Below are 27,303 nucleotides of genomic sequence, written 5' to 3' on the forward strand. Positions count from 1 at the left end.
CTCTCCTGTAAGGAGGCTCACGACAGCTTACAAACTCCTTTCCCTCCGTCTCCCGACAACAGGCAGGCAGGAAAGTACCGGGAAGGAAACTGAGGCACGCCAGGAAAAGCCCCTCTGCGCTGAACTTTCTTCTGGAGAATTTCACCTTTGTGCTGCCTTATAGCTTGGCTTGTTTGTCTCCTCCAACTTGCAGCATTTCACCAGGGACTCAAGCAGAGCGACATCTTTCCCAGCGCTGCAACCAGTGGTGGGATCCAAAAATTTTAGTAACAGGTTCCCATGGTGGTGGGAGTGCACAGGCTAATCTAGTTCACCAGATAAGCCTCCACAGCTCAGGCGGCAGAGCGGGGAATCAAACCCAGTTCCTCCAGATTAGATACACGAGCTCTTAACCTCCTACGCCACTGCTGCTCCTACCCCACAGAGTGTCTGTCATGGGGAGAGGAAGGGAGGGAGTTTGAAAGCAACTTGGAGACTCCTTACAGGAGAGGGAAAAGGGGGTATAAATCCAAACCGTTCTCCTTCGTCACCTCCTGTGCCTTGCTCCAGTGTTTCGCACGGGGCTGCAACCCCCGGGGCACTGAAATGGACCATGGGAGCTGCGTCTCACAGAATCGATCTCTCCGACTTCCCCTCCCCCCCCGCCCCCTTAATGGCGTTCCAAAATATTGTTTCTCTGCGGGCTCACATTGTGGGAAGCAATCCACACAGCAACATAAATACTTAATGAACGCAAGCATTCTACGGGGTGTGTTTTTCCTCGCCGCTTTTTAACCCTTATTTCACGTGGCCCACTTAAAGCCATCCACATTCCAACCATTCGCGAACGTGGAAAAACAGGCTAGGGAAGAAACTCTGCATGGCGACTGCTGTAAGAATTTAGAGGAAATGTCTGCGTGGGATGCCCTTACTTAACCTGGTATTTCACCCAGGTGAAAGATGACATAAAACCAGTTCCTTTCCCCAGCCTCCGTTTGTTTATTTGTAGGATTGCAGAATAGTTGAAAGGTTCTGAGGCCGCGTGTTGCCGAAGGCTTTCACGGCCGGATTCAACTGTTACACATAACAGCAGAGGTGGGATCCAGCCGGTTCTCACAGGTTCCCGAGAGTAGGTTACTCATTATTGGTGTGTGCAAAGAGGGGGTTACTAATGGGTGATTTTGCCACGTGATTTTTGCCTTAGTTACGCCCCTCCTCTCAGCAGTAGTGCGCAGAACAGAAGCAGTCTAGCAGGAGGTGCACCGGCGCAGCATGGCAGCTCATGGGCGCCTGCGCGGCATCTCGCTTCCTCGGGCCAAAGATCGGGCGCGAGCTGCCGCGCCCTGCCACAGCCCCGCCCAGGAATGCCACGCCCCCGGAAAGCCCGCCCACGCCCCCGTCGTGCCCCGCCCAGCCCCATTGGCGCTACACCACAGTTTGAATCCCACCACCATGGGAACCTGTTACTAAAATTTTTGGATCCCACCACTGAACGGTATGCAAATTATGTTGACCATATGCAACTACATATGCCAACTATGGCTGAAATGAGGCTGGAAGGAGGAGGAGTTTGGATTGACGCCCCACCTTTCTCTCCTGTAAGGAGACTCAAGGTGGCTGACAAGCTCCTTTCCCTTCCTCTCCCCACAACAGACCCCTTGTGAGGCAGGTGGGGCCAAGAGAGTTCAGAAAGAACTGTGACTAGCCCAAGGTCACCCAGCAAGAGGGTAGGAGTGCAGAAACACATCTGGTTCACCAGATAAACCTCTGCCATTCAGGCGGAGGAGTGGGGAAACGAACTTGGTTCTCCAGATTAGAATCCACCTGCTTTTAACCACTATGCCACGCTGGCTCTGGTCACGTGATGAGAAGTCAAGACGTGCTGGGAAAGATAATAATGCTAGGAACGGCTGAAGGCGGCAGGAAAAGAGGAAGAACCAACGTGAGATAGGTTAATTCAAACCAGGAAGTGATGCCCTTCAGTTGGCAAGACTTGGGCAAGGCATTTGAGGATAGGACATTTAGGAGGACATTAATTCACAGGGTCGCAATAGAAGAAGAAGGAGGAGGAGGAGGAGGAGTTTGGATTTATATCCCCCCTTTCTCTCCTGCAGCAGACTCAAAGGGGCTGACAATCTCCTTGCCCTTCCCCCCTCACAACAAACACCCTGTGAGGCAGGTGGGGCTGAGAGAGCTCCCAGAAGTTGTGACTAGCCCAAGGTCACCCAGCTGGCGTGTGTGGGAGTGCACAGGCTAATCTGAATTCCCCAGATAAGCCTCCACAGCTCAGGCGGCAGAGCTGGGAATCAGACCCGGTTCCTCCAGATTAGATACACGAGCTCTTAACCTCCTACGCCACTGCTGCTGTCAGAAGTGACTTCTCGACATGTAACACACACATGCGTGAACTAAATTCTTCTTAGACCCCCATGGTTTAGAAACACAGGACCTCAGTTATCATCACTGACCCATATTTACTTTTATTTGCGTTCTCTCTCTCCCAGTGGGCACCCAAAGCAGCTTACATGTCTTCTGTCCTCCACTTTATCTTCACATCAACCTGTTTCTCTTGTCACAACAACCCTGCAAGGTAAGTTAAGCAGAGAGTGCCACCCATCAAGCTTCCACAGCAGACCGGGGATTTGAATTTGGGTTTTCCACAACCTAGTCTGATCCTTTAACTACTAGGCCAAGCTGGTTCCGGAGTCCTTTACAACCTTTGTCTCATTCGTCCGCACACCACAACCCTCTTGTTATTCCCATTTCCTCAGTCCAAGTATGCCAGGGACTTAAACCATAAAATTGAAGAAGAAGAGAGAAGAAGAGAGAAGAAGAGTTTTGGATTTATATCCCCCCTTTCTCTCCTGCAGGAGACTCAAAGGGGCTGACAATCTCCTTGCCCTTCCCCCCTCACAACAAACACCCTGTGAGGTAGGTGGGGCTGAGAGAGCTCCGAGAAGCTGTGACTAGCCCAAGGTCACCCAGCTGGCGTGTGTGGGAGTGCAGAAGCTAATCTGAATCCCCCAGATAAGCCTCCACAGCTCAGGCGGCAGAGCGGGGAATCAAACCCAGTTCCTCCAGATTAGATACACGAGCTCTTAACCTCCTACGCCACTGCTGCTCCTTTCTTCTTCTGGTGGGGATTCTGGGAGTTCCAATGGCTGCCTACCAGGCAGAAATCCAACAGGTGAAGCACTTCTCAGCACAGAAATGGGGAACCTTCAACTGCAGAGGGTTTGCCTCCCGTTACGGCTGTTGAAACAGCAGCTCTGCCCGAAATAAACTCAGCCTTTCTTGGGCTGAAGCAAAATCTGGACTTTGAGTCAGGCAACACACGGCCCCTCCAGCTGAGCTCTCACAATGCACTTGCTGGAGCGCATAAAGCTATTGTGAGCATGTTAAGGCCTTCATTTCTGCGCCTTAACAGAGACTGGATTAGCGAATATTTTGCTTTTGCTTTCCCTTTCATTCCATGTCTTTTGTGCCAGGCCGTTGATCTCTTCCTGACGACCGTGGAGGGCAACCCAGAGACGCCACTCTTAGGAAACGTATCTTGCCAGACCCCAACCCACAACAAAGGCGTCGCCTTGAACGACCGCGGCATGCAAATTGATACGTGGACACCAACAGCATTTCTAGATGTATCCAGAAAGGAAAAACAATGATTAGGGTTTGAAGAAGAAGAAGAAGAAGAAGAAGAAGAAGAAGAAGAAGAAGAGGAGGAGGAGGAGGAGGAGGAGGAGGAGGAGGAGGAGGAGGAGGAGGAGGGGGAGGAGGGAGGAGGGAGGAGGAGGAGGAGGAGTTTGGATTTATATCCCCCCTTTCTCTCCTGCAGGAGACTCAAAGGTGCTGACAATCTCCTTGCCCTTCCCCACACACAACAAACACCCTGTGAGGTAGGTGGGGCTGAGAGAGCTCCGAGAAGCTGTGACTAGCCCAAGGTCACCCAGCTGGCGTGTGTGGGAGTGCACAGGCTAATCTGAATCTCCCAGATAAGCCTCCACAGCTCAGGCGGCAGAGCGGGGAATCAAACCCGGTTCCTCCAGGATTAGATACACGAAGCTCTTAACCTCCTACGCCACTGCTGCTCCTACTGTTTTTAGTGTCGTATGTTTTAGCATTGTCCTTTTTTAACCAATGTTTCCAATTATGCGTGTTTTTAACGGGGGGGGGGGGTTAAATTGTGATTTTATTATGCATGTTTTAATTTGCCAGCTCCCTCGCTTGCCCGTCGTGGTGTCAGAAAGGTGGGGTACGAATTTTGCAATTGAATAATAAAACACGTTAATAATAGCGCTCTTCTGTTCCGCTGACTCATAAGCATCCAGACAGACTACGGATTGTCCCATTTTTTTTGTCACTTCTCTAACGGCGGGGACGCCTTTAAGTGGATCGGCAGCAAATTACTTTTGATGCTGCCCGGGTTGTTTGCAAGACCTTTGACGGCAGCTATTGAAGCATGCCAATTTAGCAGCATTGAGCTCCAAATAATTAGCAAGCAGCGACACTTGAATCTCTCTGGTGAATCAGCACCTTATAGCTTGTCAAGACGACTGTGGATTCGCACCTTTCGCATCTCCAGAAAGGGGAGGCCAAGAGGCAACCTGACCCCAGTCGTGTCAGGCAGTGTGGTGAAGGGGTTTGCATCTCGAGGCACTTAGATTCGAATCCCTACCCTGTTATGGAAGCTCGTGGTATGACCTTGGGCTGGTCACACACCAGTCCTGACCTACCTCGCAGGGGTGTTGTGGGGAGGATAAAATGGAAGAGAGCCAAACCATGTAATCTGCTTTTGGTCCCCATTGCGGAGTAGAAATGAAGCAAAATAAATAAATATAAGAACATAAGAACATAAGAACTAGCCTGCTGGATCAGACCAGAGTCCATCTAGTTCCCGCTCTCTGCTACTCGCAGTGGCCCACCAGGTGCCTTTGGGAGCTCACCTGCAGGATGTGAAAGCAATGGCCTTCTGCTGCTGCTGCTCCTGAGCACCTGGTCTGCTAAGGCATTTGCAACCTCAGATCAAGGAGGATCAAGATTGGTAGCCATAGATCGACTTCTCCTCCATAAATCTGTCCAAGCCCTTTTTAAAGCTATCCAGGTGAGTGGCCATCACCACCTCCTGTGGCAGCATATTCCAAACACCAACCACACGTTGCGTGAAGAAGTGTTTCCTTTTATTAGTCCTAATTCTCCCCCCCAGCATTTTCAATGCATTCCCCCTGGTTCTATCATGTCTCTATCGCTGTTGTTCAAAAGCAGGTCACAGCAGCTGTTTAAACATTCACTGAAATGAATATTTTAATACCAAGTTGATCAGTGCTATCGTTCCATTTCTAGAGCCGGTTCCTTGCCAAATCTGCTAATGGGGTTAGGGGAGATCATGACCCAGGAACATATTGGAGTCCAAAATCAGCTGGAATGGGTGGCCGATGCTGGCAATTCCCTCTTCTCATGGCTAGCCCTTCGCCCTCCTATATCAGGGGTCTGCAACTTGCGGCTCTCCAGACGTTCATGGACTACAATTGGCCATGCTGGCAGGGGGTGATGGGAATTGTAGTCCATGAACATCTGGAGAGCCGCAGATCAAACCTTTCCCACATAAGTACGGCGATTCAGCATGGCCGAATCGCGAAAAAACACAAGCCGAATACAAGCCGCCCGAATACAAGCCAGTCCGAATACAATGCATTCCCACATCTATAAAGCTGTCACTGCGTCTGTGCTTTGTGTTCATTTCCTTCCATTAGCTATTCTTCAGACACTTCACCCCTGCCTCCAGCTCTCAAGTCGCTCTGCTGAAAATCCTCGGCCACCTCCTAACATTTCAGCCACGTTCCTCGGCCACAATCAACCCAAGAAAACCAGGGCGCCCGGGGAACGTGGCCTGCAGCCACAGCGAATGCATTCCCAGTGGCAAGCTAAATGCCAGCACACTGCAGCCCTTATCGTTGCCGGCTGGAACAGCTCAGCACATAAAAGGCTTTTATTAGGGCACTCCGTCTACAAAATGATGTGCCGAGCTTCTGCGACAAGATCAGCTTACGAGGCTTTAGACCCACGGTTGTCTGGGGACTCCGGGTTAGTATCTGATAAAGGGAGCGGCGGCTTGCAAAAGCTCATATCCTGAAAATGTTGTTGGTCTCTGACATGCTCCTGCACTCAAATCTGGTTTTGGCAAAGCGTTTCTCAATCTGTGCCTTGGAGAGGAACACGTCTCGCCGTGCCATACCTCCGAAGATGCCAGCCACAGATGCAGGCAAAACGTCAGGAGCAAAAATGACCAGACGGCAGCCACACAGCCCGGAAAACCCACAACAGCCGTTTGCCTCAGTTAATTTCCAGATTTCTGCAGCACCACAGGACGGCAAAGACAGACGCGTGATCGAAAGCAAAGAGCACACGTTCGGGGAATGTTCCTTGCCTTGAATTGTGGTCGTTTTGGCGCTTCAAACAGATCCTGCTGTCTTTCATCACGTGTCTCTTGAATGTATAAGCACCTGGACTACTTCACAGGGCTGTTGTGAAGGGCCATGAAGGCTAGCCAAAACACCTTGGAACAACATTATAGCACTGTTGTTCGCCGCCCTGAGCCCTGTGGGGGTAGGGCAGGATATAAGTCGAAAAATTAAGTAAGTAGGTAGGTAGGTAGGTAGGTAGGTAGGTAGGTAGGTAGGTAGGTAGGTAGGTAGGTAGGTAGGTAGGTAGGTAGGTAGGTAGGTAGGTAGGTAGGTAGGTAGGTAGGTAGGTGGGTAGGTGGGTGGGTGGGTGGGTGGGTGGGTGAGTGAGTGAGTGAGTGAGTGTGATGATTGTTTGTTTATTGAAAATATTCCTGTTCCACTTCTCCAAAATCTTGCTTTGAGAGGGCTTGCAAATTAAAAGACGGAAATAGCAAGAATTCAAGCAGCCAAATACTAACAATAATCTAAACGTTCCTATCAGTAAAAATTCTCAGCAACAAAACCATCCGAACGGGATTGTTTGGGGGACTCTCCTGATGATACTACCCGGGTTTGGCGAGGTTTGGTTCAGGGGGTCCAAAGCTATGGGCTCCCAAAGGGGGTGCCCCCATCCTCCATTGTTTCCAATGGGAGCTAATAGATGGGGGCTACATCTTTGAGGGTCCATAACTTTGGACACCCTGAACCAAACTTCACCAAACCTGGCAGGTATCATAAGGAGAGTCTCTTATTGATACCACCCAGGTTTTGTGAAGTTTGGTCCAGGGGGTCAAAAGCTATGGGCTCCCAAAGGGGGTGCCCCCATCCCCCACTGTTTCCAATGGGAGCTAATATACCTACGTCCCCACTGTGCTTTGGTGTTACTTCGGAGAGCCAGTGTGATAAAGTGAGTCAGAGCAGTGGACTCTAGTCTGGAGAGCTGGGTTCGATTCCCCACTCCTCCACACAAGCATTGGACTCTTATCCGGTGAACTGGATTTGGTTCCCTGCTCCTCCACATGCAGTTTGCCGTGTGGCCTTGGGCTAGTCCCAGTTCTCTCAGAACTCTCTCTGTCTCACCAGCCTCACAAGGTGTTGATTGTGGGGGAAAGGGGTTTGTAAGCTGCTTTGAGACTCCTTATAGGAGAGAAGAGAAGGAAATACCATCACCTTCTCTTCACTCTGTGACAAGACTACCCAACGAAAATAGGTTCAGGATCTCAGCTTCACTTCCAGCACGGTGTAGTGGTTAAGAGCAGGTGCACTCTAATCCGGAGAACCGGGTTTGATTTCCCCGCTCTGCCACTTGACCGGTGGAGGCTTATCTAGTGAACCAGATTAACTTGTGAACTCCAACACATGCCAGCTGAGCTAGTCACGGTTCTTCTGAGCTCTCTCAGCCCCACCCACCTCACAGGGTGTTTGTTGTGAAGGGGGAGGGGTTTGTAAGTCCCTTTGAGTTTGGGTTTGATTTCCCCGCTCTGCCACTTGACCGGTGGAGGCTTATCTAGTGAACCAGATTAACGTGTGCACTCCAACACATGCCAGCTGAGCTAGTCACAGTTCTTTTGAGCTCTCTCGGCCCCACCCACCTCACAGGATGTTTGTTGTGAAGGGGGAGGGGTTTGTAAGTCCCTTTGAGTCTCCTTACAGGAGAGAAAGAGGGGATATGAACTCAAACTCTTCTTCGTCGTCATCATCGAGCCCTGCCCAGCTCACTCCTACATGCTGCAAATTCCCAGATGAAGATCTGAGCATTAGCAAACACGGCACGGGGCACGGAAAGGGACTTCCTCCCGGATCTGCAGTTACAGGAAGCATTTTGTGCGTTTTATGGCCCCGTGACAAAGCAGGCAAACAGGTTAGGTTTAGAGGACATGTCGACAGAACCGGGAGAGCCGGTCCGTCCGGCTGAGGAGCGAACGGTCCTCCGTCCCCTGACGCTACCACCTTCTGACCGTGAATCAGCTCAAATTATACCAGGACAGCCTACGCTTGCAAACTGGCGTGCAAAGTTTTTCAACAACACAAAACTCATCCTTCCGACCCTGGGGAGCAGAAAGATCTACGTGGAGTACCGTGCCCTACAGACCACTCTCCAAATCAGTTATTTTTTTTCCAGGGGGCTTGGGCAGATTTATGGAGGAGAAGTCGATTTATGGCTACCAATCTTGATCCTCTTTGATCTGAGATTGCAAATGCCTTAACAGTCCAGGTGCTCAGGAGCAGCAGCAGCAGGAGAAGGCCATTGCTTTCACCTCCTGCACGTGAGCTCCCAAAGGCACCTGGTGGGCACACTGTGAGTAGCAGAGTGCTGGACTAGATGGACTCTGGTCTGATCCAGCTGGCTTGTTCTTATGTTCTTATGTTCTATAGTGTGGAGATGAGCTGTGATTCTAGGAGCAGCAGTGGCGTAGGAGGTTAAGAGCTCGTGAACCAGGTTTGATTCCCAGCTCTGCCGCCTGAGCTGTGGAGGCTTATCTGGAAATTCAGATTAGCCTGTACATTCCCACACACGCCAGCTGGGTGACCTTGGGCTAGTCACAGCTTCTCGGAGCTCTCTCAGCCCCACCTACCTCACAGGGTGTTTGTTGTGAGGGGGGAAGGGCAAGGAGATTGTCAGCCCCTTTGAGTCTCCTGCAGGAGAGAAAGGGGGGATATAAATCCAAACTCTTCTTTTTCTTCTATAGGGTTGTCAGCACCCCCTGGTCACTGGTCACTGGTTGGGGTGCGGGAGGATAGGACTGCCAGTCCCAGGTTGGGAAAATCCTCACAAGGTGTCTGTTGTGGGGAGAGGAAGGGAAATGGAGTTTGTAAGCCCCTGTGAGATTCCCTATGGTTGAGAAAAGTGGTGTATAAATCCAAACCCTCCTCTTTCTTCAATAGATCGCTCTTCCTGGTTCTGGTTGCTTCTTTGTGTGTTTTTATTTAATAATTTAAAAATATTAAATGTTCCCAATCGTTTAAGGGTTTTAACATTTCTTTGTGTGTCCCCATGGGGACTGCGATTGGGTGGAAAAGTGGCATTAAAATGTTATGAATAAATTAAAATTGCCCCGGGACTTTGCAAGCGCTGGAGGGAAACATGATGGGAAACCGATTGACTTCTGGTAAAGGGACCGTTCTCAAGAACCACTCTCTAAAGAAAGAGTCTCCATGATGCTGTAGCAGCAGCAGCAGCAGCAGCAGCAGCAGCAGCAGAAGAAGAAGAAGAAGAAGAAGAAGAAGAAGAAGAAGAAGAAGAAGAAGAAGAAGAAGAAGAAGAAGAAGAAGAAGAAGAAGAAGAAGAAGAAGAAGAAGAAGAAGAAGAAGAAGAAGAAGAAGAAGAAGAAGAGATTGTAAGCCCCTTTGAGTCTCCTGCAGGAGAGAAAGGGGGGATATAAATCCAAACTCCTCCTCCTCCTCCTCGTTTTGGATTTATATCCCCACTTTCTCTTCTGCAGGAGACTCAAAGGGGCTTACAATCTCCTTGCCCTTTCCCCCTCACAACAAACACCCTGTGAGGTAGGTGGGGCTGAGAGAGCTCCCAGAAGCTGTGACTAGCCCAAGGTCGCCCAGCTGGCGTGTGTGGGAGTGTACAGGCTAATCTGAATTCCCCAGATAAGCCTCCACAGCTCAGGCGGCAGAGCTGGGAATCAAACCCGGTTCCTCCAGATTAGATACATGAGCTCTTAACCTCCTACGCCACTGCTACTCCCTGCTCCTACGCCACTGCTGTAGTAGTAGTAGTAGTAGTAGTAGTAGTAGTAGTAGTAGTAGTAGTAGTAGTAGGAGGAGGAGGAGGAGGAGGAGGAGGAGGAGTTTGGATTTATATCCCCCTTTCTCTCCTGTAAGAAGACTCAAGGTGGCCGACAAGCTCCTGTCCCTTCCTCTCCTCACACCCTGTGAGGTAGGTGGGGCTGAGAGAGCTGTGAAGAACTGTGACTAGCCCAAGATCACCCAACTACCATGTGTTGGAGTGCACAAGCTAATCTAGTTCCCCAGAGAAGCCTCCACAGCTCAAGTGGCAGAGTGGGGAATCAAACCCGGTTCTCCAGATTAGAGTGCACCTGCTCTTCACCACTACACCGTGCTGGCTCTGAGAGATGGCTCCAGGCACAGAGGCCAGCCTGGGAGAAGGGGCATTCTTGTGAGATAACGTAACGTTTGAACGACCATCTCCCTCTTCCCGCACACCAGTTCCAGCCGAGCTTTTCGCCTGCCCTGACTCGGGCTGCCTTCTTGGTACATCTTTGAAGCCCCAAATTCCGACGTGGGAGGGAGAGCCTAGATTTTTCATCTCTCTTTCTTTTTGTGGCGTAGGAGGTTAAGAGCTCATGTATCTAATCTGGAGGAACCGGGTTTGATTCCCAGCTCTGCCGCCTGAGCTGTGGAGGCTTATCTGGGGAATTCAGATTAGCCTGTGCACTCCCACACACGCCAGCTGGGTGACCTTGGGCTAGTCACAGCTTCTCGGAGCTCTCTCGACCTCACCTGCCTCACAGGGTGTTTGTTGTGAGGGGGGAAGGGCAAGGAGATTGTAAGCCCCTTTGAGTCTCCTGCAGGAGAGAAAGGGGGGGATATAAATCCAAACTCTTCTTCTTCTTCTCTTCTTAAACAACAGGTCTTTTATCTTGCTGGAGTATGAATTCTGGACCCACCAACACAGAGAGAGATAGAAGCTTTTTCATTTACTCAGCACTGATGAGCCCAAACCGGCCTCCCCGTAGCGAGTGGGAAGCGTTGGATCTGCGGAGCGTAAGCAACGCTGCGAAAAAATATATATCAAAAGCTGTCGGGTTCTGCACAATAGAAGTGTTGCTTCTAAAAAAAGCCACACAGCCTGGTGTCTCTGCCGCGGCGGCTTTCGTGTGCAAAGGAAAAGCACCCAGAGATACCGCGATTCCTCTTCAGAATGGTTCTTTGCACCACTGCCTTTCTAGGTTTCTGTGTGACGGGCACAGATTCAGCAGGCAGAGAGGTTCCTGGACATGCAGTGCTCTGGAAGCTACACCTGTGAAATGTCTGCCTGTTGCACTGCTGTAAAAGGAGGAAGCAACGCCGAGGCAGGGCTTTTGACAGGACAGGCCAGCGGTGTTCAACTCTGGCGCGCCAGATGTTTGTGGGCTACAATTCCCATCAGTCCCTGCCATCGTGAGGTCCCACATGAGACATCTAGAGCCAGATTATGAATTAGTACCCTGGTCCAAGCCAATCATCAGTCACAATCTAGAAGGAGGAGGAGGAGGAGGAGGAGGAGGAGGAGGAGGAGTTTGGATTTATATCCTCCTTTTCTCTCCTGCAGGAGACTCAAAGGGGCTGACAATCTCCTTGCCCTTCCCCCCTCACAACAAACACCCTGTGAGGTGGGTGGGGCTGAGAGAGCTCCGAGAGGCTGTGACTAGCCCAAGGTCACCCAGCTGGCTTGTGTGGGAGTGCACAGGCTAATCTGAATTCCCCAGATAAGCCTCCACAACTCAAGCGGCAGAGCTGGGAATCAAACCCGGTTCCTCCAGATCAGAGTGCACCTGCTCTTAGCCACTGCTCTTAGCCACTACCCCACTGCTGCTCCCGCTGCTGCATCTAGGATGTAGCCTTGAAAAAGCCACACGAAACCCACCCCCACCCCCCAAGCCAAACTCCAACGCAGTTTGGTTTGACGGCACATTGGGCTAACAATTTAAAGGCAGCCTTTATTTATAGCTGTGGTTGGTATTTAGTTGATGGATGGGGAAGGGGGAGTAGAAATATTTAATCTGGCCCTCTGAGATGTTAAATTCCAGCTTTTAAAACAAGTTGGCAGGCCTTGAGATTTAAGGGTGCCTGTTTTCTTCAGAAGAAGAAGAAGAAGAAGAGTTTGGATTTATATCCCTTTTTCTCTCTCCTGTAAGGAGACTCGAGGTGGCCTACAAGCTCCTCGCCCTTCCTCTCCCCATAGCGGACACCTTGCGAGGTAGGCCGGGCAGAGAGAGTTCTGAGAGAACTGTGACCGGCCCAAGCTCACCCAGCAAGGTTCATGTGGAGCAGCAGGGAATCAACTCCAGTTCGCCAGATAAAAGTCTGAATCCGTTTCTTCTACTGCAGACCGACAGAGCTGCCCACTGGAAATGGCGTTTAAATGGTACCCAGACTACAGCGGTGAGTTCCAAGGGAGAAAATGTCTGCCGGGGGGGGGGGGTGAACTCTATGGCCTTTTAGGTCCCTGCCCTCCTCAGGATCCAGTTATTCCCCACCCTGGAGTTTCCAACTCTACTTAACCCAGAACAAAACCTGAGCTTTGTTCAATCACGTTTCCCGCGCCCTATAGGTCAGTCTCAATGGTAAAGTAGAGTTACAGGAAGAAACGGGAGAAATCTCACTTCCAGGGGCGGCACTGGAACATGCAAATAGCAAAGAACAGAGAGCCTCTGACCACGTGCAGAGCGCATTTCAGCAACCCCTGAAAGACTGCCACAAACCTGGTGCTGGGGGCAGTGGTGGGATCCAAAAATTTTAGTAACAGGTTCCCAACAGTGGCGTAGCGCCATGTGTGGGGCGCTGGAGGTGGGAGCACTGACGGGGGCGGGGCTGTGGCAAGGACGCAGCGGCTGCTGCGGTCCTTGGGTGGGAAACGAATGCACGCAGGCGCTGGCTGCCACGCCCGCCGGTGCCCCTCCTGCTAGACTGCTTCAAGTTCTGTGCACCACTGCTCAGAGGAGGGGCGTAACTAAGGCAAAAATCACGTGGCAAAATCACCCATGAGTAACCCCCTCTCGGCACACACAAATAATTAGTCACCTACTCTTGGGAACCTGTGAGAACCTGCTGGATCCCACCTCTGGCTGGGGGCTAGGAACTGAGGTCAGAGGGCGTCACAGCTTCGCTCAAACTTCTCCAGTTAAGAAGCAAGCGCCAGACGTTGCCAGCCGAGCGGACAGGCCTTGGACACGCCAAAACACGCAAGACATTGCATGCAATTTGCCACCAATGGCGAGCACGGGCTGCTTCCACGGAGGACTTGCCTGCCTGCAACCACAAGCAGTCCGATGCCAGAATAACGCCACTTTGCACACGGTTCACAAGGCTAACCCCGGCACAATCGCCTCTTCGTCCTGGAGCCCCCTAAGCCAGTGATGGCGAACCTTTTCGAGGCCGAGTGCCCAAACTGCAACCCAAAATCCACTCATTTATCGCAAAGTGCCAGCTTGCGGCAATTTAACCTGAATCTGGAGGTTTTTCGTTTGGGAAAAGCAGTTGGCTCCAAAGCACGCATTACTCAGGAGTAAGCTTGGTGGTAGTCGGTGGCTTTGCTTTGGAAACAGCCGTTCTGCAACTCTTCCAGCAGATTTGACTCCGCGACCCTAGGAGGAGTTTACTTTCGGAAGCATATTGTACCAGCAGCCGAGCTTACTCCCAGGTAAAGGATCACACTTTAGTTCTTCGCATGAAAATCAGTGGGGTTTAACAGGACTTATCAAGGTTACCTACACTGCTTCCCCAAAACTAGATCTTAGGTTTAATGCTAATAATTAAGCCCAGTGGCCCAGGCCAGCCTAGATGTGTGGAGGGGGGGACTCTGTTTGCGCATGCCCACAGAGAGGGCTCTGAGTGCCACCTCCGGCACCCATGCCATAGGTTCACCACCACCGCCCTAAGCAATCCCACCGACCTTCCAGAGACCTTCTGCAAGCGCCAGACTCCTCAGGGCCGGGAGGTTTGCAAGCCACGGCTCCAATCCAGGGGGGCCTCCCTCCAGAAAGACCCTCTGGGAGCCAAAGGCTTCCGTGCTCCAAAGTCACAGAGAAAAGGGAAGCACGGGAAGAAGGGAACCGGACTGCCACCAGAGCAACGCTCGATTCGGCCTGTGTGGCGTGGTGGTTAAGAGCAGGTGGATTCTAATCTGGAGATCTGGGTTTGATTCCCCACTCCTCCACCTGAGTGGCGGAGGCTTATCTGGTGAACCAGGTGAGTTTCCGCACTCCTGCATTCCTGCTGGGTGACCTTGGGCTAGCCACAGTTCTCTCAGGACTCTCTCAGCCCCACCTGCCTCACAAGGTGTCTGTTGTGGGGAGAGGAAGGGAAAGGAACTTGTAAGCCACCTTGAGTCTCCTTACAGGAGAGAAAGGTGGGATATACTTCCAAACTCTTCTTCTTCTTCTTCTGTTCGGTCACAACTTGTGCCTTTCCCATTCCAGTGGGCTTTCCTTTTTACCCCCCGTGTCCCCTTCACCAAGAGGAAGACATTTCCCCTCCGTGCCCTTTGCGTGAGTCCTTTGCCCAAGAGCAAAGGACAGCCATTGCTTCATTAGAAGGAGCTGTGAGTCACACTTGGCCAAACTAGCTGTAGCAGTGGCGTAGGAGGTTAAGAGCCAGTGTATCTAATCTGGAGGAACCGGGTTTGATTCCCAGCTCTGCCGCCTGAGCTGTGGAGGCTTCTCTGGGGAATTCAGGTTAGCCTGTGCACTCCCACACACGCCAGCTGGGTGACCTTGGGCTAGTCACAGCTTCTGGGAGCTCTCTCAGCCCCACCTACCTCACAGGGTGAGAAAGGGGGGATATAAATCCAAACTCTTCTTCTTCTTGGAGATCCCTGGCTCTGTTTTTTTGGGGGGGGGGGAGGGGAGGATGGACACCTGTCATGCTGCAGTTTGCAATGTACAAGCTGATGGTGCCATCGCTCTTCACATCTCATTTCCCTCGCGGGGAGCCCTCTAGAAACTGAGTCTCCAAAAGAGGGATGGATGCATTTCGTCTCCAAGGCGCATCTTTGCGCAAGAACGCTAGAGCAACACGTGGCGAGCGGCCTGCCCCTTCCCGCTCTGCAGAAGATAATGAATTCTTGAGGACCTGTTGCGAGGCGAGGATGCCTTCAAGTCACCCTTTCAGCAAAAGATCAAACCACCCCCCCCCCCCTCTCTCTTAGCTTTGAATCTGCAAGGACAGGCGGGTGGAAGGCTACAGACAAAAGCAGCCAAGGTCTTTCTCAACAGATTTCCAGACGGGCCTCCCCCGACACTCAGCCTGATGAACTATGCCTGCATTTTTGAGGAACAGATATCTGTGCCACGTGGAGGGTCAGGATACCCTTTTGCGAGAAACGATCTGGCTATTCAACTAGTGGTGGGATACAAAAATTTTAGTAACAGGTTCCCATGGTGGTGGGATTCAAACAGTGGCGTAGCGCCCATGGGGCTGAAGTGAGGGCACTGACGGGGGGGTGTGGCAGCGGGCATTCTCTAGAGGGGAGTGAGGGCATTAATAATTTCTCTGTTACTGTAAAAAACTCTTACTGTAAAAAAAAGTTCCTAATTTCCAGCTGGTCTCTTTCTGTCCATAATTTAAACTCATTCTAGCAAGTCCTATCGTCTGCTGCCAACAGAAACAACGACTTCTCCTTTAATTGACTGCCTGTCAAATACTTAATACTTTCACATACTTAATTTTGTTTCTAGAAATCAAAAGAAGGAGACTTTCCTGAAACAAGGAACTTTCCCATATTTCTAAAACATGTTTTTAAAACAGCCCAACAGGGAGAATGATCCCGTTTTCTACCTTCGCTAACCAGCCAAATAGGAAACAACAGGACTTGATGATTTTTGGACCTAATGGAATTTCTAACGGAAAAGCGGACCCAATTAGTAACCCCCTCTCGGCACACACAAATAAGTAGTAACCCCCTCTCGGGAACTGGTGAGAACCTGCTGGATCCCACCTCTGTATTCAACATTGTTTTGCAAGTTCAGAAGCCCAAACTGTTCTTGCTTAGAAAAAGGGACGGTTTTTCAGAAGGGAGGGGGAGTGCCTGAAATGGTTTCCTGAATAAGGCGGCCACATTTCAAAAAAATCCGCACCTGTTCCTTAACTTGCTACATGATCTTTCTTTTGAGAAAAACATTAAAAGGATGCAAAGCTTTGGGCCCTAAATTATTATGCTGTTGGAGAATGAGATTAAGACCAAGCCAGGCCGGCCATGAAAGAGCTACAGAAAGGCGCTGAACTGTAAAGATGTATTGCTGGTGACCAAGATGAAGATACTGTCGAAGGCTTTCACGGCCGGAATCACTCGGGGGTTGTGGGTTTTCCGGGTTGTATGGCCGTGTTCTAGTAGCATTCCCTCCCAAAGATGCCAGCCACCAATGCAGGCGAAACGTTAGGAGAGAATGCTACTGGGACACGGCCATACAGCCCGGAAAACCCACCACACCCTAAAGATAAAGATAATTCAAGCCACAATATTCCCCATGACTATGTATTTGTGTAAAAGGTGGGCAATGAAGACAACCGAAAGGAAGAAAGCTGAATCCTTTGAAATGAGTTTTTGGATAGTGGGCACCGCCTAACAGACAAATCCGTGGGTTATAGAACAAATCAAGCCTGAACTTTCCCGAGAAGCTCAAAATTCATACAGGAAAATGTGGTTTTCTGGAGAGAAACTGGAGATAAATTTTTCTCTCTTTCTCACAATACTAGAACCAGGGGGCATTCATTGAAAATGCTGGGGGGAAGAATTAGGACTAATAAAAGGAAACACTTCTTCACGCAACTGTTTGGAATATGCTGCCACAGGAGGTGGTGATGGCCACTAACCTGGATAGCTTTAAAAAGGTCTTGGATAGATTTATGGGGGAGAAGTCAATCTTGGCTACCAATCTTGATCCTTCTTGATCTGAGATTGCAAATGCCTTAGCAGACCAGGTGCTCGGGAGCAGCAGCAGCCACAGAAGGCCATTGCTTTCACCTCCTGCATGTGAGCTCCCAAAGGCACCTGGTGGGCCACTGCGAGTAGCAGAGAGCTGGACTAGATGGACTCTGGTCTGATCCAGCTGACTTGTTCTTATGTTCTTATGTGGTTCTTAAGATATGTTGGTCCCTGGCCCCAAGGGGCTTTAAAGGTCAATACCAGCACCTTAAATTGAGTCTAGAGGTGGAACCACACTGGAGTGATACAGTCCCTGTGACCAACCATTATTAGCTGTCTGGCCGAAGCATTTTGTACCCTTGTAGTTTCTGGGCAGTCATTAAGGGCAGCCCCAATGGAGCACATTGTAGTAATCTAATCTAGATGTTGCCAGGGCATGAATAGTCTTCTGCTATTGGGGCCCTAAACTATTCTCTTCTACCGGGAAATGTAACTTCTGACGTTGGAAGACTTTCACAGCCGGCTCTGGTGACGGTAGGGCACTAGCCAAAGTAGTCAGCTTTCTATACACCTTCCTCAGCTGGAGAAACCGGCCAGGGCCCTTGTCTCTCTTCCAGGGAAAGTGGTCAGAAAAGCTGTCCCAACGCCTCTGTGGTTATTGAACACGCTGTTCAAAGCAGAGGGGTTCCGTAAGCCATGGATACTGGCTCCATAAACAGTGAGCGCAAACATCACCTCGCTTATCTGTTGTAAAAGGATGAATTAATTTATCCAGAGTAAACATAATGCAACATCCTCCGGAGATTGGACTTGGAGGCTAGAGGACAGGGGCAGGGGAATTATGGCCTGGAGCCACATCTGGGCCATGGGGGGGGGGCTCTTCCCATCCAGACCACCTGCTGCTTCACAGTATCAGCCCACCAAAATGCGGATTGGGCTGGTAGCCATTGCTCCTGAAAAGAGCAGTGGGCCCCTCGTTGCAGCTGAGGCCACATCTGTGCCTTTACTCTGGCAGAAGAAGGAGAAGGAGAAGAAGAAGAAGAAGAAGAAGAAGAAGAAGAAGAGGAGGAGGAGGAGGAGAAGGAGGAAGAGGAGAAGAAGAGTTTGGATTTATATCCCCCTCTCTCTCCTGCAGGAGACTCAAAGGGCTGACAATCTCCTTGCCCTTCCCCCCTCACAACAAACACCCTGTGAGGTGGGTGGGGCTGAGAGAGCTCCGAGAAGCTGTGACTAGCCCAAGGTCACCCAGCTGGCGTGTGTGGGAGTGCACAGGCTAATCTGAATTCCCCCCAGATAGAAGCCTCCACAAGCTCGGAGTGGCCAGGAAGTGAGGAGAGAATCAAACCCGGTTCCTCCAGATTAGATACACGAGCTCTTAACCTCCTACACCACTGCTGCTCCTCATTCACAAAGACAAAGACAGGTGGAGGAAGAGGAGGATTTATACCCCACCTTTCTCTCCTGTAAGGAGACTCAAAGGGGCTGACAATCTCCTTTCCCTTCCTCTCCCCACAACAGACAAGACACCTTGTGAGGCAGGTGGGGCTGAGAGAGTTCTGAAGGCAGAATGCAGGAGTGTGGAAACACATCTGGTTCATCAGATAAGCCTCGGCCGCTCAGGTGGAGGAGTGGGGAATCAAACCCAGTTCTCCACATTAGAATCCACCTGCTCTAAACCACTGTACCATGCTGGCTGTCAGAGGGAAATACAGACGTGGTCTTCAGGCTGTAAACGTGGCCACTTTGGCCTTCCACGGCGATTTCTTAGTTCGCCAACGGTTCTAACTTGTGGTTTGCTACTCGTCTGATGCTGTTGTCTGGGTGAGGCGCTTTCTATCCTGTGATGCGCCTTGAGTCCTAGCAGGAAAGATGCACTGTAAAGTAAATAAATAAATAAGCTACACAGGCACAGAGGTGCCCTTCTCTTTTGGGACCCGTCTCATTTCCTGCCTGGCTCAAAGGACAACAGAAGGATCTAAAGAGGTCAGCTTTTCAATCAGCCCAAGCTCTTGCGCCTCCAGGAGAAATGTGAGTTGCAGGTAAGAGCAGCTGCTGATCTCAGCAGACCGAGCAAGCAGTTGGTCAAGGCGCTGGAGCACGCCAGAGATTTCTTCCTGGTCAGTTGGCAGCCATCTTAATAGAGTCATTGATCTATTGCAGGGGTCTGCAACCTGTGGCTCTCCAGATGGGCATGGACTACAATTCCCATCAGCCCCTGCCAGCATGCCCAATTTGGTATACCGCCCCATCCCCGAAGGGCTCTGATTAGCTTGTGCACTCCAACACGCGCCAGCTGGGCTGATGGGAATGATGGGAATTGTAGTCCATGCACATCTGGAGAGCCACAGGTTGATGGGCTGATGGGAATTGTAGTCCATGCACATCTGGAGAGCCACAGTTGCTGATGGGAATTGTAGTCCATGCACATCTGGAGAGCCACAGGTGGCAGACCTCTGATCTGATGGGAATTGCAGTCCATGCACATCTGGAGAGCCACCGTTGCTGATGGGAACTGTAGTCCATGCACATCTGGAGAGCCACAGGTGGCAGACCTCTGATCTATTGTGTCCTTTTGCACGAGACAACTAACGTTCTCGGCCTTAGTTGTGACCCCGATCCCTCTCCGAAAACCACAACAAATACGGGCAAAACCAAATGTGCAATACAGCACACACACACACACACCCGAGAAGAAATTCAAGCTCCATTCCACCCTGACAACGAACGGCCTGTTCTCTGCATCCCTTAAGTAGCGAAGGCTTTCAGTCACCGAGAAATCGAGGGCCATTGATCCCCCGTTTCTCCCAGGGATCTTCTCGGAGGTGGAATTGACCTTCACCCCGTCAGTGCCCGGAAACGTTAATGGCCGCAGAGACGTCCTTGCCTAGGAAGATTTATCAGCCGGCTGTCTCCGGGCGCAATTAAGGAAGAGCATCCCTGCTTAAAAGCCTGGCGTCTACGAACACAGAGAGAAGATGATGTACGAGCATCCAAGGAGAAGCGGCGAGGGGGGAATCAGGTTTCAGCAGCAGCCGTGGGGCCCGGCTCAGGGGCAGACCGCCTGTTCGGCTTGCATGCGGAAGGCCGCGAGTTCAATTCCCAGGATCTGGAGCTAAATGGAGTGATTGGGAAGACCTCAAGGGCAGGAAAGCCCGATGTTTGGGGAGCTCGGTTATAGCTTTTCTCCTCTTCCCCACCCACCCTGCGTGAGAAGAGAAAGCAGCCAGAATCCTCTTTTCTGCCCCATGCATCACACACCTGGCCCCCTCTTCCTCTGTTCAGGGTGCTTTTGGTAGCCAGGACTCCACCAGGAGGAGAGCAGCAGTGGTGTAGCGGTTAAGAGCAGGTGCACTCTAATTTGGAGAACCAGGTTTGATTCCCCACTCTGCCGCTTGAGCCGTGCAGGCTTATCTGGTGAACCAGATTTATTTATTTATTATTATTTTATTCAATTTGGTATACTTCCCCATCCCCGAAGGGCTCTGATTAGCTTGTGCACTCCAACACACGCCAGCTGGGTGACCTTGGGCTAGTCATAGTTCTACTGATTTCTCTCAGCCCCACCCACCTCACAGGGTGCTTGTTGGGGTGGGGGGAGGGGGGGAAGAGAAAGGAGATTGTCAGCCCCTTTGAGTCTCCTTACAGTGGAGAAATGGAGGGGGAATATAAATCCAAACTACGCCACTATGCCAGCAGTGGCGTAGTGGCTAAGAGCAGGTGCACTCTGATCTGGAGGAACGGGGTTTGATTCCCAGCTCTGCCGCTTGAGCTGTGGAGGCTTCTCTGGGGAATTCAGATTAGCCTGTACACTCCCACACAGGCCAGCTGGGTGACCTTGGGCTAGTCACAGCTTCTCGGAGCTCTCTCAGTCCCACCCACCTCACAGGGTGTTTGTTGTGAGGGGGGAAGGGCAAGGAGATTGTCAGCCCCTTTGAGTATCCTGCAGGAGAGAAAGGGGGGATATAAATCCAAACTCTTCTTCTTCTTCCTCTTCTTCCTCTTCTTCTTCTTCTTCCACAACGAGGTGCCCTCCAACCTTCCCTGCCGGCCACCGAGGGTTTTTAGGAAGCCAGTGGGATCAGATGGGCTTCTACCCAATGAGGTTTCTGACAGGCTGCACAGACTTCTAAGAACTCTATTGTGGCTGAAGCTGCCACCTTAGCACCAAGATCATCGCAGTGTGACTGAAGGTAAGATGCAGCAGCCATTTTGTGGGTGTGGCCACAAAATCTGGGTCAGGATTCCAAAGGTGCCCATCAGCTCAAAGCTTGGAGACCTCCAGGTTAGAGTGCTGGATTCAGATCTGGGAGAACCACATTCAAATCCCTGCTCCGCCATGATGCTTACTGGGGCACCTCGGCCCGGGCATTCACTCTCAGCCTGGCCTACCTCACAGGGTTGTTGGGAGAATAAAATGGGAGAGGGAACGATGTAAACTCTTTGGGTCTCCCCTGGAGAGGATGGTGGAGTGTAAGTGAAGGAAATAAATAAAATAAAGTAAATAGATATAGTTATGGGGAGGCAACAGCACATACTGCGCCGGTCTACGGCTGGCTTAATCCAAGGCTCTGCGCCAGAGCGCTGTATTTTAACCTTTGTACTTTGTACAATATTTTCTATATTTAATTGTTGTTGTTGTTGTTGTGAACCGCCCTGAGCCCTCCGGGGGAGGGCGGTATATAAGTGGAATAATAAATGAATGAATGAATGAATGAATGAATGAATGAATGAATGAATGAATGAATGAATGAATGAATGAATGAATAAATAAGAGTTTCGAGCCAGAAGATACCCAGTACAAACCTCTACTCACTACTGCCACACACTTACTGGGTGACTATAGCTCAGGGTGCGGCTGTTTGCAATACAGGAATCATAGTCCTGGCCTACCTTACAGGGTTCTTGGGTGGATGACTAAGATAATGAGTATAAAGTGCTGTAAAAGTTTAATAGTTTCTCCAGACTCCCAGCCAGCCGCTGCGTGTGTGAAACGAGCTATAGGACAGCGATGCCGGGTCTAGGTTGGAAAACCCCTGGATGTTTGGGGATGAAGCTTGTTGAAAAAAGGGTACAGCGCACAGAATCCACGCTCCAAAACAGGGGAACCGATCTCTGTAATCTGAAGATGAGCTGTAATTCCGGGGGATCCCCAGATCCCATCTGGAAGCTGGGATCTCTCTTATTGGACTAGATCACAGACTGGGAGCTGACTTGATCATTTTTCTACTGAAGTGAGAATGACTTCAAACAGCCGCCACGTCAGTCTGCGGCTGCCAAAACAAGCAGGAACCTTCTGGCCCAGCGTTTGATTCTAGCATGATAAGCATTTCACCACTTCCTCAGATGCTAGTGGCGATTCTTCACGAAGGAGACACTTGTATATATAAAAAGGCAAGGTGTCTTGGTGATAACGCACTTCTTAAAAGAGCCGCATCCTTGCATCAGCGGAAGAGGCTGGGCGCGCCAACACAAGCGCGTGCAAGGCGTATTGGCAATGACGCAGGTTTCTACAGCCCGTTGTATTTTGTCACACAACGGGAATTTGTTGCCGGTAGATGTTTACACAGCAGAGGGAAAGGGCCTCGAAATACAGGAAGTCTGGTGTGGGACTTAATTATACAGCATTTAAATGTGGTTAAGAAAAAAACGCAGAGGGCGTTTCAGGGCGCTGTCTTGCAGCAAAGAGCCGGATTCAAATCCGTACGGTGTTCCAAACATGCTCTGCCCGCTCGGCCTACCTCACAAGGCTGATCAGAACTTAGTACATTGAAAAAGTGCTTCAGAGATCATTAGTATCGTTTGGGGAGGGGCTGTAGCTCAGTGGAAGAACCTCTGCTTGGCATGCCAGGCCCCGGGTTCAGTCCCCGACACCCCCAGTTAACAGGACTGGGCAGCCGGTGATGGGAAAGACCCCGGGGGAGCAGCTGCCAGTCAGAGCAGGCAATTCTGACTGGGATAGAGCAAGAAGCTGATTCATTATAAGGCAGTATAAACACAAGTTAATGAGTGATAAACAGTGACGGAGTGTCCTAAGCAACCTATATTATGCTGCTGTCAATCCTTACAACAACACTGTAAGGTAGGCCAATATCATCACACACACACACACGCACACACTACTGACCAGCAGGAACTGAGACTAAGCATGGCGTAGTGGTTAAGAGCAGGTGCACTCTAATCTGGGGAACCAGGTTTGATTCCCCGCTCTGCCACTTGAGTTGCAAGGGCTTATCTGGTGAACCAGGTTAGCCTGTGCACTCCAACACACGCCAGCTGGGTGACCTTGGGCTAGTCCCAGTTCTTCGGAGCTCTCTCAGCCCCACCCACCTCACAGGGAGATTGTTGTGAGGGGGGAAGGGCAAGGAGATTGTCAGCCCCTTTGAATCTCCTTACAGGAGAGAAAGGGGGGAATATAGATCCAAACTCTTCTTCTTCTACGGTAAGTGTGGTGAGCTTGCCTGAGGCGGCCCAATGACACAAGATTTGAACACAGGACATCCAAATTCACTAATAATCACTGTGGTTGGTGCCGTAACCTCCTCAGAGTCTGGGGGGATCAGCTAACTTGGGGGCTCAAATACATAAATGCAGAGAATATAAATGAAGTTTGGGACCCCTTGTGGTTAAGTTTACTAGCTGTCCTGAGTTGTGATTTTTAAATGTGGGCTTTTAGGTTTTTTATGTATGTTATTCTGTGTTATCTCTCTTGTAAGCCAACTTAAACTCCATCAGTGAATAAACATTTAAAATAAATTGTCGAAGGCTTTCACAGCCGGAATCACTACTGTGTTGTGGGTTTTCCGGGTTGTAAGGCCGTGTTCCAGTAGCATTTTCTCCTCACGTTTTGCCTGCATTTGCCATCATACCCAGAGCTTCTTCACAGCAACACAGCATTGTGAATTCACCGAGGTGTTGTGGGTTTTCCGGGTTGTATGGCCATATTCCAGTAGCATTTTCTCCTGACATTTCGCCTGCATATGCCAGCCACAGATGCAGGCGAAATGTCAGGAGAAAATGCTACTGGAACACGGCCTTACAACCCAGAAAACCCACAACACAGTATTTTAAATAAAAGGAAATATTAGGATGGCTTGCACGCTGGGCAGGAGGACGGGGAAGGCAAAGAACAGAACGCGATCTCTCCCCAAACCCCCCGGGGCAGGAGCAAAGACATCCTCATCTGCTTACGACAGGCAAAGAGTTCTTTGAAGCCTGGGATCCAGCACTCTTCCCACACCAGTCTGGTCTCCTTTGAGACATCATTTCTCAGAATTATTTATTTCCGTCTCCTGCGCTCTGGAAGCAATTGGGTTACGCTAAGAGGAGCCAGAAAGGTCAAGGCAACAGATTCGATTAAGCGGCAGGTTCCTAAGCCGGGTCTCTAATGAATTGTACCGCCAATCATTTTTGTCAGGAGGGGGGAGAACCAATTCCCTGTTAAGAAAATGGCTGTGCTGTTCCTGCAAAGAGAGAAAGAGAAATCCTTCCCACTGGCATGGGTGGGTCAGGGCGACAAACCCACTGGGAACACCCAGGAGCAGCAGTGGCGTAGGAGGTTAAGAGCTCGTGTATCTAATCTGGAGGAACCGGGTTTGATTCCCGGCTCTGCCGCCTGAGCTGTGGAGGCTTCTCTGGTGAACCAGATTAGCTTGTGCACTCCCACACACGCCAGCTGGGTGGCCTTGGGCTAGTCACAGCTTCTCGGAGCTCTCTCAGCCCCACCCACCTCACAGGGTGTTTGCTGTGAAGGGGGGAAGGGCAAGGAGATTGTCAGCCCCTTTGAGTCTCCTGCAAGAGAGAAAGGGGGGATATAAATCCAAATTACTCCTCCTCCTCCTCTTCTTCTTTTTCTTCTTCCTCTTCCTCCTCCTCCTGGCTGTATACCTGTCTCCGCTTACGTTTCTTCTTCTTCTTCTTCTTCTTCTTCTTCTTCTTCTTCTTCTTCTTCTTCTTCTTCTTCTTCTCCTTCTCCTTCTCCTTCTCTGCTATCTGTCCTATGGAAGCCGCGGCTGGATAGATAGAGCACGGATGCCCTCTCCTTGCTCACCTGCTGGACACCTTCAGGTGGGCTGGGAAGGAGATGCACCTATTCCCGAGTTGAAACCTTTGCTCTGATTTCCCAACCACCCAGAGGCGGCCTCCGCTTCCCCGCAGGGGAGGTGTGCCCGAAAAAGAGGCAGTGAAAACCAGAAGTGGCACAGACAGACGTCACTGAGGAAACCACCGGTGGCAAGTCCCCACCAGATGGTCCGTGGCAGCACAGCTTGGGCGGCGGGTACCACTTTCCCACGCTCTGTGGCCTGTCCCTTTGGGAGGGTCGGCTGGGACATTTCAAGCAGCCCTAGATTCAGTGGTCTATGGGGCGCTCAGCTTAGACCGGCGACCCAGAGAGGATGGCACGGGCGTGCCCAGTTTGATACCCGTTACCCTTGTCCCTTGACTCAGACGTCATACACTGCCAGCGTGGTGTTTTTTGTTGTTGTTCTGCTAACATCCCACTTTGTGGCCCCAAACTGGAACTCAGATGTCTTTCAATCCCCTCCTCCATTCTCTCCACAACAACTCTGCAAGGTAGGCCCAGCGGAGAGTTTGCAACAGGTCCAAGGTGATTTAGCTCATTTTCCCAGTAGTAGAAGCGGGGATTCGAACCCGGCTCGCCTAGAGTCCTAGCCCGCCACACCACACTGGCTCTTGAAAGGAGAGCCGCCACACACACACACACACACACACCGGATCTTTCTAGGTAAGCCAAAGGATGGGGCGGGGGTCCCATTTCTTACCTTGATTTTGTGCAGCGCCTTCTCCGCCTCCAGGATTTGAACCCAGACCCCAATGCCGGACTTGTTGTAGGTCAACGTCCAGCCGGCTTCGGAGTCGCACTCCGTTCGGAAGTGGCCGAAATCGCGGTCGTCCGGGATCTGCACGCTTTCCCGGGTGGACATGGCGTGGCTCGGGGGGGGGGGCGCTCCGGCTGACCCCCAACCCAAAGGCTGCCCGGACCGGCAAAGAGAGCGAAGGGGGGGGGGGCGGCGCCCCGGGCGAGGCGATGCTCCAAGAGGCGCTCACAAACTCCCGGGAGGTTTGTCGGGGGGGGGGGAGGGGGCGAGGGGCTCAGCCCAATCCGGATTCAATCCGGATGGAGTCCGGCTTCAAGTGCTCCTTGTGGGCGAGATGCAACAAGAGAGTCGCCAGGAGAGACGGGCAGCTCCTCCGGGCAGGTGGCGGCCGGCGCAGGTGTGCGGGAGCGCTCCTGGCGCCGCGAGGGAGGGGGGGAAGAGGCTCTGCCCCGCTGCCCCCACCCCCTGCCTACCTGCCCGCCCAGAGCCGGAGCGCTGCGTGTCTTTGGGCGGCTGCCAACCTGCGCGGCGCGTCGTGTCGCCCGCCGGCCTGGCCAGGTGAGTCACCGCGCTCCAGCCGCCCCCCCCCCCAGGGAGGGCACAGGTGCCGGCCGGGGCTGCCTGCGCTGGCGATTGGCTGCCGCTGGCCCCGCCCCCGGCGGGAGGCGGAACCTGCCGGAGAGGGAGGCAGCTGCAGGGGCGCTGGAAGAGGGAGGGAGGGCGGGCGGGGGAGGCTGCAGGAGGTCTTTCCCGGATCCCCGCCCACCCCCGCGCTGGGGGAGGGTCCCATTGCAAGCCCCGCCCCCGCCGGCCCCTTGCAGGGGGCGGAGTAGCGCAGGGGTGGCCAGCTCGGGCTCGCGGGCACTTCGTGGACTACGGTTCCCATTAGACCCTGCCGCTGGCCGTGCTGGCAGGGGCTGATGGGAATCGTAGTCCATGAAGGGCCGGCTTTGGAGACCCCCGGAACGGTGCCCGCCCGGGACTCACGCTTTGACCCCCTTTGCAAAGTTGCAATAGGGTGGGCAGCGCGGGTGGCAAAATGCCTGGTTATTTGGACGGTGGGGGTTGAGGGGGGGCAGGGGGGACCTCAGGGGGCTCTAAAGTCCTTGAGCGCCCCCCCTCCCCTTCCAAAGCGACCCTCTTTCCCCAGAGAAGCGACTCTTAGCTGTCTACGTGAGTCAGCTGTGAGTCAGGAATGCTCCCGCTCCCGTCGGGAAGTTGGCAAGTCTAGAGAGTGTGACACGACCCGTGCAGCTTCCCACCAGGGAAGGGGGACTTAGGGTTCCCCAGTGCTCCCCAAAGTCACAAAAGTCTCCATGCAAATAGAAAGCCAGCCCCATGGGCAAAAAAGGAGTGTCAAAACCTTTCTCCTTGATGGGCTAGTTTTCTGCTTGCAAGGATTTGTTTTTGTTTAATGTGCAGCAGCAGCATCCCGTTCTTTTTGCCTCCT

The 27,303-nt window shown here is 51.7% G+C and overlaps 1 protein-coding gene across 1 annotated transcript in view; it reads right to left on the reverse strand.

The window, feature by feature from the left end:
- STARD10 (StAR related lipid transfer domain containing 10) overlaps nt 1-26,489 on the reverse strand; it is a 63,758-nt gene extending 37,269 nt beyond the window's left edge. The window contains exon 1 of the mRNA XM_048495071.1: nt 25,797-26,489. Within this exon, the coding sequence (XP_048351028.1) occupies nt 25,797-25,958 (162 nt within the window). The 5' untranslated portion in view covers nt 25,959-26,489. The remainder of the gene's footprint in view (nt 1-25,796) is intronic.
- Nucleotides 26,490-27,303: the final 814 nt, after the last annotated feature.

Source organism: Sphaerodactylus townsendi, linkage group LG04 (assembly GCF_021028975.2).
Source record: "Sphaerodactylus townsendi isolate TG3544 linkage group LG04, MPM_Stown_v2.3, whole genome shotgun sequence".
NCBI lineage: Eukaryota > Metazoa > Chordata > Lepidosauria > Squamata > Sphaerodactylidae > Sphaerodactylus > Sphaerodactylus townsendi.